The sequence below is a fragment of the Arvicanthis niloticus genome, chromosome 13 (genome assembly GCF_011762505.2).
Source record: "Arvicanthis niloticus isolate mArvNil1 chromosome 13, mArvNil1.pat.X, whole genome shotgun sequence".
NCBI classification, from domain to species: domain Eukaryota; kingdom Metazoa; phylum Chordata; class Mammalia; order Rodentia; family Muridae; genus Arvicanthis; species Arvicanthis niloticus.
Window position 1 is genome coordinate 7,335,745 of NC_047670.1, and position 17,596 is coordinate 7,353,340.

Here is a 17,596-nt window from a genome sequence, read left to right on the forward strand (position 1 = left end):
AGCTTTGCTAGAAATAGTTCCTTCTGTTTACATTTAGCCTATGGTCCTTTCAATCATACTGACCATAAAGCATAGCTTTTGGGTCAAGGCTGCTTCGCATTTACAGCTTTACATTAAAAACCCAGGCAGGCAGGCAGGCAGGTAACACACACCTTTAATCCCACCACCACTGGGAAGGCAAAGCTTTGTGATGAGGCCAAACTGGTCTACATGGGGAGCTGGTCCAGAGTAGCCAACGCTACATAGTCAGACCCTGTCTAACATATTTTCTGCCGATAAAGTTCTTAATAAGGTTTATTTTCCTTCCTGTTTTAAAAACACTGTTTATTCCTTTCACCTGCGTGTACGTGCACTACTTTTCTACTTGTGCCTGTGCCCTCAGAGGGTGTCAGATTCCTAGGAACTGGACTTAAAGCTGGTAGTCAGCCACCATGTGGGTGTTGAGAATTTAACTCAGGTCTTCTAGAAGACACACCTCTTGGAGAATTTATTTTGATTTTTATTATATAAAAGGCATATAAACTAACCAAGGATTAGTATGATTATATTCTTAAAAGTTACAAGAAAGCTGGGCACACATCTTTGAACCTAGCACTTGGGAGGCAAAGGTAGGCAGATCTGAGTTTAAGGGCAGTCTAGTCTACAGAGCAAGTTCCAGGTTAGCCAGGGCTACACAGAGAAACTCTGACTTCAAAAACAAATATCACAAGAAATATATTTCTACCTCTCTTTAAAACTATGTTGGAAGTGAAAGTTTGTATTATTCTGGAGCAAAGTAGGAAAAAAAAAAGCACGCTGGAAGGCATTATATAAATAATTATGAAGGCTTCTTAGAAGCTAGTATAAATAAGGCTACAGTTAGTGCTGCTATTAGCTCCATGTTTTAAGGGAACTTTTTTAAAAAGTCAGCTTCATATTTGAACATGTACTTTACTGGATGAACATACAGAACAAATGTCCATCCTTATTCTCCACTCCAGACAGTTCTGATAAGAGTACTTGGGCTGCTGAAACTGCCTTGTGAACAATCACAAAAGGCAGACCGCAGTCACCTCTAATTCACAGGGACGGCTGCCCACCAGCAAGGCCAGACTATGAACTAGCTATATGTGAATTCCACAAACATTGGCTTTACCATTTATTTTCCTGTACTTTGTATATTGTTTAGGTGAGACAAGACCCATTTTTCTGCCACTGTAACTTTTCTTTAGAGACACTAATCAAATTTTAAGTGTCAGTTCATATGCAGCTTATTATCATGATGAAACCAAATTTGTGAATGTAAGCAAGTTTAGATACCAAAGTGCAACCATGATGTAAAAGTATCAAATTATCTTTTAGGATGAGATAAGCTGACACATTAAACTATCCAATGTTTGATAGACCTGGTGCATTGATACGGACGATGAGAAGATGCTTGCTAAAATAATTGCTAAGACTTTTGAAAGTATCCAACATTGTTTTAAGTCATTCCAATATTATGTGGTAATTGTAAGAACAGCATTAGCTCTGATTGGTTCTGCCATCACCCAAAATACCTGCTTAATTTTCCAAAGATTTTTATTGTATGCATGTTTCCAAGTGCTCAAAATTTGTATGTGTGTGGGCACATATGTTTAAGCACTCTATTAGAGTTACTGCTCTAGTGGAATACTAAATGCAGCAGGAAGTCCTGGTAGTTACTAGTTTTGAATTGTTAAAACTTCTACATTAGTAAGCCTTTGTGTTTGGCTTACTAATATGGAAAGCATCTATCATTACATTAAAAACTCCCTCAGAGGCAGGAGTGTTGGCACCCCTATAATCTCAATACTTGGAAGGTAGAACCAAGAGTGTAAGGATGAATATACAGGTGACCCTCAGGTACATAGTAAATTAAAGGGCAGCCTGTGTTATATAAGGCTCTGTCTCTAAAGCAAGTCTCATTAGGGACTTGCTGGTAGAAACTGACATAAAACACAAGGAAAAAGAACAGTGCTGGTGCATGCTTTTTAGTCCTAGCACTTGGGAGGCAGATCTCTGTCTACATGAGTTCCAAGACAGACAACCACATGATGAGACCCTGTCTAAACAAACAAATAATCCAATAAGTCATTGTACATGAATGCTGATTTCCATGTATTCTTTCTACTGGTGAAAACTAACTCAAAGCCAAAAACCATGCCTTGCAGAACGGCTCAGTGGGGAAAGGTGCTTTGCAACCATTCCTGGAACCTTTATAAAATGAGAACTCCACAAAGTAGTCCTTTGACTTTTGTGTGTGTGTGTGTGTGTGTGTGTGTGTGTGTGTGTGTGTGTGAGAGAGAGAGAGAGAGAGAGAGAGAGAGAGAGAGAAATAAAAGACTATTTAACATAAAATACTCCATCATTATCACATAGACTAAACAGGCATGGTTTCGTTTGCTATTGAGACAGACCTGGCTGTGACACAACATGCTATGTAGACCACGATGGCCATTAAGTTGCAGAGATCTACCTGTCTCTGTCTTGAAAATGCTGAAGTGTAAGTGTACCCAACTCAAGCAGGTTTTGAGGTAAACAGGCATTAAATTACAAAACTAATGGTGCACAAACCTAAAATGGATAGGGAGTGTCAAATCCCTGAGATGTTGTCTCAAAGTGAGAAACAACCAGTTTAAAATAAGGTAAATGTCTACTCTTTCTACTCCTTATCAGTCCTTTGTTTATTAAAACTTCTTTACCACCAATATGACATGCTAAGATTCTTGTTGTTGTTGTTGCTTTTTGTTTTGTTTTTCGAGACAAGGTTTCTCTGTGTAGCCCTGGCTGTCCTGGAACTCACTCTGTAGACCAGGCTGGCCTCGAACTCAGAAATCCGCCTGCCTCTGCCCCCCAAGTGCTGGGATTAAAGGCGTGCGCCACCACCGCCTGGCGGACATTCTAAGATTCTTGCATACAGTATATACACTGTCTTAGGAATATACTGAAAATAAAGGTCTCCACGGCCTGGAAAGAAAAACTGCAATTCCACAGAAATAACCACACCAAGAAACCAGGCTTATAGTCCTTCCTTTCAAGCTGTTCAAAGGACAATGACAGTCAGGTGACAATAAGAAAAGCATTCCTGCTTCTGGAGACCTGTGATAGGCCAAGTCATGCTAAACACAGTATCCTGGAATTAGCAAACTTCTGAAGCAATAAATGTTTAAATAAAAAATGTTAACTAGATCCTACATCTGAATTTCAAGAGATAAAGTGATTAATTACACTCTATGACTAAACACCATCATAAAATAGTGTAGAGGATACCAGCAGGAGTCACACTCCTTGATAATACTGAAGGGATTTGAGGGTTCAATTTTAAAATTTTCCAAATTATGAAACAAAAGCAACCCCCTAAAACCACTTTATTTTACTTTTGGTTAGCATCTAATAAATTTACCTAAGACATTTATCACTTACTATAAGAAAGCTCTTTTTGGTTGAGTTGCTAAACTGTGATGTTCGTCAATGGGCTAAGGATATTAAGAACATTTCTGACTTGAAGATAGCTTGATCTTACCTTATCCTAAGTCAAAAAGCATGTTACGTAGTTATTAATGAGGCTTTTGGCAGATGGTACTTCAGTTATTACCCAATCTAAAACTCATATACACACAGAAGACCAAAAATTCAAGTATCCCTAGTTCTATTACTCTAATAATTAAAAACTTCCCATTAAAAGTAAACTTCAGCAAGTACAATTAGAATGGAACCTTTGAATACTTACCTGGCTCTTCCTTGATGAGTAGGGCCTTACTTTCTTCTGGATAGTCAACAGGTGGCTGCATCACTGAGCAGTCTTCTACCTTTGTCTCACTATTCGGTGGTATAGTAGGTGGTATATTATAAACAAATCTCTTTGTAGTTTGGTTTTTCCTCCTTGCTTTGCCAGTCTCTTGAGAGGTCATATTATTCCAAATAAACACTTTTGTTTTACCTTGAGATTCATTTTCAGCCAATTCAGGAGCACCATCCTGGACCCAGTTATTGTCATTCATCTGGTAGTTTTCTATTTGGCCCTCGTCGACATTACAACCATCATTTTCAATTTTTATATTACTTGCCAAATTGGTAAGATTCCGTGTCGCCCAGAAGCTGGCAATTTTTTGATCCCTTGATGAAGCCAGGCCATCTCTACTAGCTGGTTTCCTATTATTATAGTCCACAACTACAGACTCTGGAGCTTCTGATTTAATGCTTATATTTAAGGCATCTTTAATGAAATTTCTACAAGTTTGAACAACTTCACTCATTTGAAGGTAGCTGGCCACTGTCATCACTTCAATGGCATTTTGGCTTGTGAGCACCAGGTTCCCAGAATACAGGAAGTCCAAGATGACTGAAAAACCTTGAACTGCAGCAATATCTAAGTGGGTAGTATTGTTTTGGTTAGGGCTTTCTTTGTTTGAAACACAATATAAAGTCTTAAAGAAACGGCTGCCTGCAACCAGGATGTTCTTATGAGCTTTAAAGATTTTCCCACTCACCACAATGCTGACATCACAAAGAATATCTTTCTTTCTCTGTTCGTCTAGTTGTCGAAGAAGTTGATAGCAATAAGAGTTCTCATTTGGCCTACTATTAAAGTCACAGTACCCCTCCTCTGATGGTATTTCTGTCTCCTGTAATTGGAGGAAACATTAACATTAAATTTTATTTACATTTCAAAGTCCAAAGAAAATAAATGTCAAATAAATCATTAAAAAACTACTCAAGCTTATCAATTCATGAATAGTTAAACATTTTGAGATAGAAGTATCCACCATATTAACCCCCCCCCCCCCAAAAAAATAAACCAAGTCTGGTGCAACTCACTATGAAATAAAGAAATTAACAAAGAAATAAAGAAATTGGGCTGGAGAGATGGCTCAGCGGTTAAGAGCGTTGACTGCTCTTCCAGAAGTCCTGAGTTCCACTCCCAGCAACCACATCGTGGCTAACAACTATCTGTGATGGGATCCTATGCCCTCTTCTGGTGTGTCTGAAAACAGCGACAGTGGACTCGCCTACATAAATTAAATAAATAAATCTTTAAAAAAAAAAGAGAAAGAAAGAAAGACAGAAGAAAGAAAGGAGGGCAAGAAGAAGGGAAGACAAGAGATTTTCACTTAAGCTAAGAATATAAATTTTAAAATTTAAAATAAAATTTTCTTAAATTATCATTTATTTGAAATAAAATCAGTCTTCTCTACCAGCCAGGAAAGCAGATGCCTCTTCTCAGTACATTTAAACACCATAGTAAGTAGGCATATCACCTCATCTAACACTGTCAGAAAGGTGAATTCCTAAGTCCAGGCAAATACTGCAATAGGACAGTTTAGACCAATGAGGCTAACTAAATCTAAACTAGTGGAAACTTCTCTCCACTATGAGCATATCCAGTTAGTTTTCTAGTCAACTTTCAAAATGCCTTCTCTTTACGGCCACAAATACTATCTCATCTGTAAGGTGATTAAAATTCCTGAATTGAAGAGGCTTTAATGTATATAAATTTTGCTTTTCATCGGGAATACAAGTATTCATTATAGTTCTATTTAGCATCACTTTAGATAAGATCCCTATATACCAATTAAGCTAAAGATGTGGCCTCCACCTGTAATCACACTACTGGTGAAGCTGAGAATCAAGTCCAAGGCCATCCTCAACTATACAGTGTGTTGGAGGCCAGCCTAAGTGGTGGGTGGGGGAGGAGTGCCCTCTGGGTTCAATCCCCAGCACTGCAAGAAAAAAAGTAACGAGACATGGCTGGAGAGATGACTTAACGGTTAAGAGAACTAGCTGCTCTTACAGAGGAGTAGGGTTCAGTCCAATACCATCTGTTAAATAACTCCATTTCCAGGGGATCTAGTACCATCTTCTGGTTACAAAGCAACTACACCCCCACCCCAAATACAATTAATCTTTTAAAAATGTACATGCTATAAATAAGAGTATGATCTAATTTGAGAATATGTCCTTTGGCAACTCATTCTCCCTGAAGCCTTAAATAGTAGAAATATTACTAAAATTCGTTTTAATTAACAACTTGTCTTCATTCAGTAACTAGACAGGCAAACCCAACAGGCAGAGCTTTCTCTCCCCACCACCTTCAATACTGCTCTGCAGTACTTCCGCACTCTTTCCCTTGTTAGCAGTCAGGTAAGAAAAACAGCAACAGCACAAACTTAGTGTTCTAGTACTCATCGGTGCTTCACGACTACAGTATACTAACAGTATGGAGCACCTGGAAACCTGTGGTACAAATAACTGCTCTAGACTGAAGACTGGAATACAGGAGAAATTGAGTTGCAGTGCTCCTTTGGCAGCCTCACCTTCCACTAATCTTAGTGCCTAAGTCTCTCATGAAGCCATTCTACTGTGGCAAACTTCCCAAGCCCATCCTATGGACCAGAATGCTCCATGCTCTACAGTAGCCATTTCTTTTTCTCTACTAAAGTAATCATCTTCAAAAACTCTAGCAGTCAAGAATAAAATAGGTGAAACAGACCTGCTCATTAGTATTTGACTTTTTGCTTTGAAAGAAAGTGAAGCTTCAGAAAATTAGGGGATAGCTGGAGCATGCATGGTAGAATGAAGCCTTTAATCCCAGCACTTCTAAGGCAGAGGCAGCTTAGTAAGAGAGTGTGAAGGGAGGGCAATGCTTTTGCTTCATTGTGTCTCTCCCTTCCCTTCTCTTTCCCCTCTCCCTGGCAAAGAATATGCATGAGAACTACCCCAGTTCTAAGAGGCAGTATGATATGGAGACCTGTAATCAGACTTTGGAAAGCCAAGGCAGGAAGTTCATTTTGGAGGCCAGTCTGGAATATACAATTGAGCCAATGTGTAAGTGCTGGGAAAGTGAACCTGGGTTCCCCATCCTCCCAAGCACCCTGGTAAGAGCAGCAAATGTTCCAAACCATATTGAGCCATCTCTCCAGCTTGGTAAAGGGCTTTAATAGCTGTTATACACAGCTTAGTCCATCAGTAAGTTGTGAGAAAGAAATTACTGGTGGTATTTATAATTGCAGATATTGGCATTATTCTATAGTTGTAATAAGAAAAAAATGGTGGTTACATAGTGTTTGATTTGTATAGTATGGGTATGTTGTGGGTAGGCTTTTGACTAAGTAATTTTTAAAAATAAGAACATCTTGTGTAACAAATGCAACATAATTACATAATTTGGTGGAACTACTTCAGAAAATGTAGGACCCAGTGATACAGCTTTATGATGGTTGCAATAATTAGATATAACCACCTCCACATGTGGATTCTACTTTCCCTTCTTGGATGGGGGTCTCACTATGTATTTCTATAGTTCCAGTCCCAGGGTATTCAACACCCTCTCTTTCTGGCCTCCTTGGGTACCAGGCATACATGTTGTTCATATACATAAATGCAGGCAAAACATGTATACACACAAGATAAATATTTTTAAAGAAAAGCAAGCAAGCCCTTTAAAATAAAGCCATGAAAAAATATATATATATATATATGCCCTCTCCAAAGAGATTTGAAGATGTTTTTGCAAAACAACTAAACAGACACAGCAAATAAAGACATTATTTGCTGAATCAAGTAAATTAAGAAACCTCTTTAAACCAATTTTTGTATTAGGAACAAAATGTTAAATGATTCAGATCTATGCTATCTAATAGCTGGTGTCTATTCCAATTTCCCTGTGGGGACAGAGATGCTTTGAAGAGATAAATAGGGTAAGAAGCTAAACATTCTAAGCAAATGAGATACCATTTTAAAGATAGCCAAGACGATGGTCTGTAGCATCCTTAAAAGTCTAGATTCATAAAAGAACTGCAAGGTGCCCCCCAGTGTCCATAAAGCACAAATAAACACTTAACACATTTCCCACAAGTAAGCAAACAGCCTCACTTCCATCAGATTTATACATAAGCAGTACTTCACTCACAGTGACACATGCCTGTAATCCTAACACCTAGATAGGAACAGGACAAGGTCAAGGCCATTCTGAGCTATATATAGAAGTACCACAATAAATTAAATAATAGAGCTGAGCCTGATGACAAAGGCTTATAGTGGTGGCAGTGACAGGGAAGCTAAATCAGGAGGATCTCGAGTTCAAGCCCTGTCAGTTTTGGTTTCTAGGTGCAGCTCTGGCTATCCTGGAACTCCAAAAATAAGCCTGCCTCTGCCTAAGTGCTAGTAAAGGCATATGCCCCTACGACTGACACGACCCTGGCTTTTAAATGAAAAGGTAAAAGACCTGGAATGTTTGCCTATGATAACCCTAGGCTCAATTCCTAGTGCCACACAAATAAATAAAAGCTGTCTTTCAAAAAGGACGAGCCACTGTTTTAGATGCCTTATAGAACTTAATTGTGTGAGAGAAAGAGACAAATAGAAAGTCAGTCTCCCACCCACACCCTCCCTCTCTCTCTCTCTCTCTCTCTCTCTCTCTCTGTGTGTGTGTGTGTGTGTGTGTGTGTGTGTGTGTGTGTGTAGATCCAGGTGTAGATTGGCTGAAGAGAAAGAACTATGGCAGCAATGTGAAGAGGAATCAATACCAGAGAATGAAGACAAGAAATGCTGTGACCAGTTGGGAACCTACTGTTAGTAGTTTTAGCCTAGTAGCTTAATTGGTAGAGTGCTTGTCTGTCACTCATTAAGTCCTGTGTCCTGTGCTTGATCCATAGCACTTCATAAAACCAGGCAGTGATATGCACCTGCAACCCAATCACTGGGGTGGTGGAGACAGATTTTTAGTTCAAAATCAGCAGTGACAAATAATTTTGTCAGGGGCTGGAGAGATAGCTCAGAAATGAAAAGCATTTGCTGTTCTTGCAGAGAAGAACTAGGTTGAGTTCCTGGTATCCATCCATATCATGTCTCTTCTGGACTCAGCTTATGAGGCATGCATGTGGTACATGCAGACAAATACACACAAAACTGTTAGGTCATAAGAAGAAAAGAATGAACTGAAGGTCAGCCAGGCTTTACTACATTACAAAGTAAATAAGGAAAGTGTGATGTGAAGGTGCTTAGAGGAAGCAAAGACTCCTCTTTGGAGTCTTTTTTTTGGGGAGATGATGTTACTGGGCAATGAGACCAAGCCTGATATAAAGGTCTATCAGTGTAACTTAAGTGATGAGACATGGAGAGATGACAAAGAGTTGTCTTTTACCATTCCACCTTGGAGAACTATACTCCAACTTGTAAAGCACTAGGCAAGTCCCCCTCTGAGGTGAGGGAGTAAAGCTAATCTTAGTTGGAAGGTAACACAAACTTGACCATAGCTTATCAACTCATTAGCAACAATAGAAAAATACTTAGTGTGAAAACACTTTTTCCTTTCTTACTCAGAATTTTGTCTATGAAAATCAGCAGAAAAGACATTTTCAACAAATCAGTATGTGAACCTAAAGTACATAAAAATCAGTATTGTTTTTGTTTCAAGAACTCACTAGGAACAGTATAGAGAGAAAATAATTTCTGCTTCCAAATTTAAAAATCAAATTTAATTTCTAGAATGTGAGGACAAGAGGTCATAGCAAATATAACCACATCTTCTACTGGTGTTAACACATTTAATAGTAGATATAGCTCTCCTCTACCGTCTACTATAGTGCCCTGTGTGTTGACGATAGTCTCTTTTATGGCCCTAGAAATTCTACTTCTGTTGTTTCTTTTTCATTAAGGCAGGGTCTCACTACATAGCCCTAGCTGGCCTGGAGTCTACTATATAGACCAACTCAAAGATTAGCCTATCTCTGCCTATGTGGTACAGGATTCGAGTCATACAATACCACATCCACCATAGATTCTAATTCTTTTTGAGGAATGAAGAGCTGAATTTCAAGTGATTATAATCCTTAGTTTTACGTGTGTGTGTGTGTGTGTGTGTGTGTGTGTGTGTGTAGCCCTGGCTGTCCTGGAACTTGCTCTGTAGACCAGGTTGGCCTCAAACTCAGATATTCCCCTGCTTCTGCCTCCCAAATGCTGGAATTAAAGGCATGTCCTGCCATGCCGCCGGCACCCAGCCTCAAATATAGATCTTTATTACAAGTTTTCTCCTCAAATTCTAAGCCCATATATGCATTATGTTCTAAAGAGGAACACATGTACATTTGATGCTTCCCTACTTAAGATGATGTTGTTAACCACTTGTGTCCATTCACATGCTGCATAGCACACACGCTCTGCACTTGTATACATACCACATGTACACACAGAACACAACAAAAGACTTTCAGGATTCTTTCTAAGTTGTTAAAAACTAGCCAACCAAGCCAGAGTAAACACCAACTAACCTTTGGGACTTCCTGTTTCCAAAGGGAGGGCTGGCAGACCTGCCTTACCTCTCTCCTCCACCTGACATCAACGGATTCCAACTAGTAATTTCAATCACATCATTGGGCTGAATTCATGTTTAATTTCTGGAAAGGTTAACTAAACTTACAATAATAATAATTTGGGTGCACGTTGTAGGCTTAGCAGACTGCGGAGAGTTGACAGAATGCGTGATTTGGGCTCTGAGAATTTCACAATTGGGTAGAAAGTGGTCTGAACCAGGCTACAGTGGTAATCACTATAATTAAAGCAATTTTAAAATCTTTCTGGGCCAAATGGCAAATTCTGAATGAGATAATTCTTGAAATTGACTCTGAGGATACAGATCTCCAGGCCCAAACAAATGCCTTACTTTCCAATGGAAGGTCCTCTCTTACAAGGATCTTCGATTCCTCCCTCCCACAGTGGATGTTGGTCAATGGCACTCGACTAGGATCAAAAAGCCTCCCTCAAACAAAGTTCTTCCCTAGGCATGGTGATATGTCTGTAGTCCCAGCAAGAGAGGGACAGTTTGAAGTGAGATCACCAAGCTGGTTTAAAGTTTATCACATAAACCTGACAACTTAAGAAAGTAACATCCACCAAGCTGTCCTCCGGCTTCCATACACGAACACATGCCTTAAAATAATCCTGAGAGGTCATGAGAAACAGTGCCTCAAAAACAACAAAACCCCAAACAATCCCCCCACCAAAGCATCACTTCTCCTTGGGGGCAGTCCTTAACAACTAAGGTCTGATTAAAAAGACAGGCACTGAATCCAAGTGCACTGACACACTGACTTCCAATTACTAGGGAGAGCAGAGGCAGAGGATTCCAACAAGCCTGGGGAATCGTGCAAAAACCTATCTCCAAAAAAGAAAATCAACGTTAAGAAAGTACTCAAGTTTGTTGTTTGTTTGTTTGCTTTTGGTCACCAGCAAAACAAAAGAAGGAGGAAAAGAAGAAAAAACTTTTATACAAAGTGGCCCTGGGCATGGAACATGTCTGTAGTTTCAGCAACTCAGGACACTGAACCAGGACACTCACAAGTGTTAAGGCCTACCAGGGCTTCCTGGGTAAGAGTTCCAGATCAGCGTAGGCAATACCTGATAAGATCCTGTCTTAAAAGGTGGGAGAAAAGGCCAGGTGGTGGTAGTGGCGCACAACCTTTAATGCCAGCACCAGGAAGCAGAGGAAGGCCTGTCGGGGTACACAGAGAAACTGTGCCTGTGTAAAATGGGGGGTCAATAGTAAAGCTCACCAGCTTGTAAGAGGCCTTAGTTTTTCATTCCAGTACCTGACCTCCCAAGAAAATGAGAAAACAAAGTAAACTTTGTAATGTACTAATAACAACGTATTAACTCTCAAAAACCCCACACATGCCTCTAACCAGGCACTCCTGAGAAAGAGGCAGAGAGGTAGATCTCTGGAAGTTCAAGGCTCATCTGTGAGTTTCAGACCAGTCAGGGCTATATAAAGAGACCCTATCTCAAAACACTAAGGAACAAAACCTACCCAGCACTGCACTAGCCGGAAGTCCTATTACTTACAAGACCAAGGTACTGGATCTTCTGCTGGATACTAATCGGGCTGTGTGTAAAGCACAGTAAAACAAGTAACAAGCCGGGCGTGGTGGTGCACGCCTTTAATCCCAGCACTTGGGAGGCAGAGGCAGGCGGATTTCTGAGTTCGAGGCCAACCTGGTCTACAGAGTGAGTTCCAGGACGGCCAGGACTACACAGAGAAACCCTGTCTCGAAAAACCAAAAAAAAAAAAAAAAAAAAAAAAAGTAACAAACACAACAGAGACTGAAAAGATGGCTCAGCACTTGCTGCTGTTTCCCAAGGGTTGGCATTTCATTTTGACTGCCAACATCAGGTGACTGATTCACAAGCCCCAGGATCCCATGCTTCTCTGGCTTCCTCAGGCACCTGCAACTCAAATGTACAGACCCACTATACACAACACATAATAAAAAGGGAAATTAAAAATTTATGACATAACAAAAGGTCTTTTAATAGAAAAAGGAGGCTTTCAGGTGCAGATCAGTGGCACAGTGATTGCCTAGCATTAATGAGACCTTGGATTTGATCCTTACCTCTGTGGAAAAACTAAAATGAATGAAAGCCGGATATATGTTGACACACACCTTAATCCCAGCACACACGAGGCAGATCTGAGGTCAGCCTCGTGTACAGAATTCCAGGACAGCCAGGGCTACAGAGAAACCCTTGGGGGAGTAGGGAGAGGGAAGAAAGAAAAATTAAGAAAGCACAGTGTTGTGCAGTTCTTCATACTGATAGTCTTGGAACTCTGGAGGCAGAGTGATCATGAATTTAAAGTCAGTCTGAGCCACAGTGAGACCCTGTCTCAAAGGAAAGAAAAAGGTGTGAGGGGTAAATCCCGACTGAAAACTGCTCTCTATCTGAGCTTCTGCTGCCTTTAGCTTTAGGCAGCACTGAGATTAAGAGAATGTGACACCAAGCCTAGGTCAAACGCAACTCTTGCCTGAGTTTCAGAGCTCACAGACAGTACAATACATGTTACTTTATTTTAACACTGTGTCTCGGGTATCTATCTGAAGATGACCTTGAACTACTGATCATGTTGCCACTTCCTAGCACTGGACTACAGGCATAAGGTAAAATGCTCTGTATGTATGAACACACACATACATGCATCACATCTGTGCCTGCTGGATGCCCTGGCAACTGCAGTTATCAGTGGTTGTGTGCTACCATGTGGTGACAACTAAACCTCACGTGACCTCTGAAGAGCAAAGCTTCCACCTCACTCATTTTTAAAATGAGGAAGCTAATACAGGATACAATTACAATTAGTGAGAAAAACTCAAAATGCCCAGGCTTACGGGCCTCAGTCTTGGAAAGTATGGCTTCAAAGTTGATGACACAGACACCCATGCGACACAAGATCCTGTTGCAATAAGATAAAAAAATGTAAATGTTGACATTGATGAACGAGGAACTGGGAAATAAACAAATCTTGGGTGTGGATGATGCTTGGCAGTGAGAAAGCAGTGAGAGCACTGGCCTACTTAGGGTAAGATCCCAGACCAGCTAGCCAACACTATTTAACACCTTCAGCTGGGTGTGGTGGGCATGCCGGTAGTGCAAACATTTGAGATACAGGACCAAAGCACGTTTGAGACCAACCAGGGCTACAGGACACTACCTTATTCTTTTTCTAAGAGTAATCTGTAATAAAATAAGCATGATACAAATAACGGTTAGAGGATTAGGACCCAAGACCTGGAGCCAAGACTGTGAATATTACACTGCCTCCTAAAGGTAACCAAAGGCTACAGGGCAACAACCACTCCTCTCCCCCCTCCCCCCAATGAAATCATGCTAGGAACCTGTCACTATTAACAAGGGAAAAAGATTGTTCAGGTGTTCCTTGGAAGAATAAGCTATTCCTCAAACTACCTCAAACTAAGGTTAGTCACAAATGAAGAGAAACGGTGAGAAGTGGTAACACCAAAAATTCAATCAAGGAAACCAATACATAACCCCTTAAGGTTAGGATTTAACAGAAGTCTTAAAACAAAGTGGGATGGCTCCTAGATCACAAGAAAAGACAATACCATCAGGAATTGGGAAGGGGTAGTTCAGAGTCAAGCTTAGAAAAAGTTTTTACCTAGGACTGACCTCTGGAGACCCAAGTCGACTGCCTGCAGGATACACTCTTACTAGGTAGACCCTGAGATTATCCAACTATTCCCCTCCTGAGTTATGGATCACTGGGCAGCTCAGTTTTAGTCCCACTCATGTTTGCCTACAGAACAGAATATTCTAAAGACTAGATTTTAAAACTCATTCCAATTTTTAAAAAATTTTCTAAATATTTACATACCAATACTTGGAAAATTCAGCTATTTTCACAAGCCACAGCTTCTATCATCTTACTAAATACTTTCAGGTATCTATTACTTAACTCTTAATGACGGAAATGCCTTAACCCTTTAATGACTGAACTGCCTCTTCTGTAAAAGGAAAACAAGTTTACTTTCCAGAATAATGTAAATGAGTCTGATACACCTAAAAACAAAACAAACAAAATGTCAGGCCTATCAAATTTCCAGGACAAACTCCAAAGGTAGTGATGCTATCTTTGAGTTAGCTGAGATCTGGACCTGGGGTTTGCTCAAAACTCATTTGTTCCCATTACAAAACTCTTAATAGACACTAGCCTCAGGTTGTCATCCAGGGTTTAAGGCAATTTACTATTTTTTTCTGGACTTTATATCCTAAAAATAAGTGACCTTCATAAGGTGTGGTAGCATGTCCCTTTAATCCCAGAACTCAGGAGGCAGAGGCAGGCAGATCGGAGTGTCTGGTCTATATAGTAAGAGTTCCTAGATAGCCAGAGGCCCTGGAGAGGACAGGAGGAACCTAAGATTTAGGCAAATTTGTGCAAATAAAAAATTCAACCCAAAAAAGCTCCATTTCCCTGCCTTCTGGGGGAAAAAGAAAACAAAATAACCCCTCGCTTTTAAAAACTAAAGCTGCTGCTAAGCTGGGTCACTTGTGTGACTAATAAACTACACTGTAAGTGTGCTGAGCAGCAGGACGGCTCCATAAACACCACAGCGAGGCACTGAGACCAGGTTGTCTTCCTAAAATCCATGACTGGCCAGCAATACAAAAGAATGAATCCCACCCCCACCACAGGCTGAGTCATAAGGAGGGCTGACCCACATCTACTTGACTTGAAAAGGGCTATCAGAATGGTTAGGCTCCTGTCTGTGGAGTAGACTTTTAAAAAAGGAATTAAAACTCATAGGTAGGCTTGTTTTGTAACTAGGGATTGACGGTTGGTCAGTGAACAAATGAAGCCCAAGTCACTTCACATTAAACATTTCCAAAGCTAAGATTAACACCCTCCATATAAGCTATTCACGACCATGTTTGTGAAAGGGATAATTCGAAGATTCTCAGAAGAGAAATATCAATAGAAATAGCTAAAATGTACAATGATTTTACCAAAAAAGCGCCTAAGGTTCAAGAAGTTTAACAGAGATGGACATCGTAAAAGTATTCCGCCAACTTCCTGCACATTTGCATACGCCTCTCATATTTCACATTACCTCGACCTGTGAGAGTTTGTGAGAGTGGGCAGCCACTAGCACCGAAGCTTAAGGAAACTTAATTCATTCTTCAGACTACTTCTAGCATTTTAGTGTCCACAAACACAAGGCAGTGGACTGTTCTAAAATCTCCACTGACTTAAAAAAATTTTTTCTTTTGACCAGTATATGCTTAAAATCTCCAACCTCTCCCTACTTCTCTATCGGATTCAATCTCACAGGCAAACCCTAACTCATGAGAAATAAACCCAGCGCTATCATCAAAAAACTGCCGTTTCACCCCCTCCCCCAATACATCCACAACTTTGGAAAACTTTGTTTCCAGGCTTTCCAAACCCCTACGCATAAGCTCCCCGGAACCTCTCGCCATCGGAACGACGCCTTCCCCGGGAGGATCTTAATTTTTTTTCCCCCTTTCTTTGCTTTAATTTTAGTCTTTCCCACTGATAAATGTCTTCCCAAAAGATCTGAAGAAAAGAGCTGGATCTACTGTACCTGGGCGTTGGCTTCGAGGAGTTTGTGTTCGGTGGAGACGTGGTGCCTCAGGAGCAGGGTTTTCTTGTAGTTGCGGGTCCCTCGCGAAAGCTCATCATGCCCCACCTGGGGAAGGTCCACGCTGCCCCCATCCTCGGGGGTCTTTTGGCACCAGCCGCAAAACATAAGGCCAGTATCCTTGGAGTACCGCAGCCAAGGGAAGTCCTTGAGCCAAGAGGTCTGGAAGGAGCACTGGAGCTTCTGCATGAGGGACTTGGGCCTCGCGAGCGGGAAGTGCTGGACAGTCTCTCCTTCGCCAGCTCCCACACCGCTGCCCTCCGCTTCGTCCCCGCCATCGCCTCCCGACCGCCTGCTGCTGCTGCAGCTGCCGCCTTCCGCCCCACTGCCATCGCCCGGGCTCGCCCCCTCCTCCTCGGTGCTGTAGCTCAGGGACGCCCCGTCCTGCACCAACTCCTTCCCCTCCAGCGCGTCCAGCTCCGGATCCACGGCCGCCGGCCCTCGCCCATTGAAATGCCTGAGGGGCCACGCCGAGGTCTCCGGGCGGCCGCGGCTGCTGCCATTGTTGCCGAGACCCCCGCCGCCTCCCCCGCGGAAGGCCAGAGTCCGACGGTTCCTTTCCGCTAGCAGTGGGCCCCCCGCGCCGCCGCCCAGCGAGGCGGGGCCGCCCGTGTCCTGAGGGAACAGCAGCAACTCCTTGGCGTCTTCGGCGGCGGCCGCCCCGGCGGAGGCCTCCGAGTCTTGGGGCTCCAGGCCCTCCAATTCCATTTCCTCGTCGGCCCCGCGCCCATTGGGCTGCTGCGGCGCGGGCAGCGCAGGCAGTCGCGGCTGCGGCGGCGGAGGCCAAGAAGAGGCCTCCCCGCTAGCGTTATTGTTCGTGGGGCCGCCGCCGCCGCCGCCGGTGACCAACCCGCCTCCTCGGAACGCCAGCGTCCTGCGGTTCATTTCACTGAACGACATGGCGCGCGCCGCCGCCGCCGCCGCCCGGTGCCTCGGCTCGCGCCCGGGCTCGGGCCGCGTCCCGCGCGCTCGCCGCGGCTCCCCCAACGTCTCACCCCCGCCCCCGCCCCCGGCGCTGCGCTGCGCTGCGCTCCCGCCGGCCCGGCCTCACCCTCTCGCCGGCTCGCGCTCGCTCCCGCTCCGGGGCCGCCGCACGCGTCCGCTGCCGCTGCCGCTGCCGCTGCTGTCCCAGCCGCGTCCTCTCCACCCCCGCCCCGCCGCGCTCCGAGCAGCGTCCCGCGAGGAGAGGTGGGCGGGCGGCGGAGCGGCGAGCCGGGGCGCGTGCGGCCTTCGAAGTTGAGGAGGAGTGCGGGCGCCCCTCCGCTGCCCCGCTTCAGCGCTGTGCGCACACACCGGCCCGCCAACAGATCTCCGTCCTCGGGGAGTCAGTCGCGCCGCCGCCGCCGCCGCCGCCGCCGCCGGCTGCCGAGACGCGGACGCGAGAGGCGCGCTAAGCCGCCAGGCTCCGCCACATAGCGAGCCGACAATAAAGCCGGCGGAGCGTTTCCGTCCGACCAGGCCCTGGCGGAGGTCGAATGGCAAATGAACAACGGACCGTGCGCCCACAATGCACCGGGGTAGCTTTAACCGCTGGAGGGGGAGAGGGTGGGGGCCGGCCGGGGGAGGGGGCGGGCTGGGCCGGGCTGGGCTGGGCTGGGGGCGCCCGGGGACCCGGAAAGGGGCCGGCTTCTCGGGCCTGCGGGCGGGGG

General features: G+C 43.5%; 1 protein-coding gene across 1 annotated transcript in view; it reads right to left on the minus strand.

The window, feature by feature from the left end:
• Positions 1-16,948, minus strand: part of Zbtb10 (zinc finger and BTB domain containing 10) — a 35,383-nt gene extending 18,435 nt beyond the window's left edge. The window contains exons 1-2 of the mRNA XM_034515959.2: positions 15,891-16,948; positions 3,731-4,625 (exon numbers count right to left, since the gene is read on the minus strand). Of these exons, the coding sequence (XP_034371850.1) occupies positions 3,731-4,625; positions 15,891-16,847 (1,852 nt within the window). The 5' untranslated portion in view covers positions 16,848-16,948. The remainder of the gene's footprint in view (positions 1-3,730; positions 4,626-15,890) is intronic.
• Between the last annotated feature and the right edge of the window lie 648 nt (positions 16,949-17,596).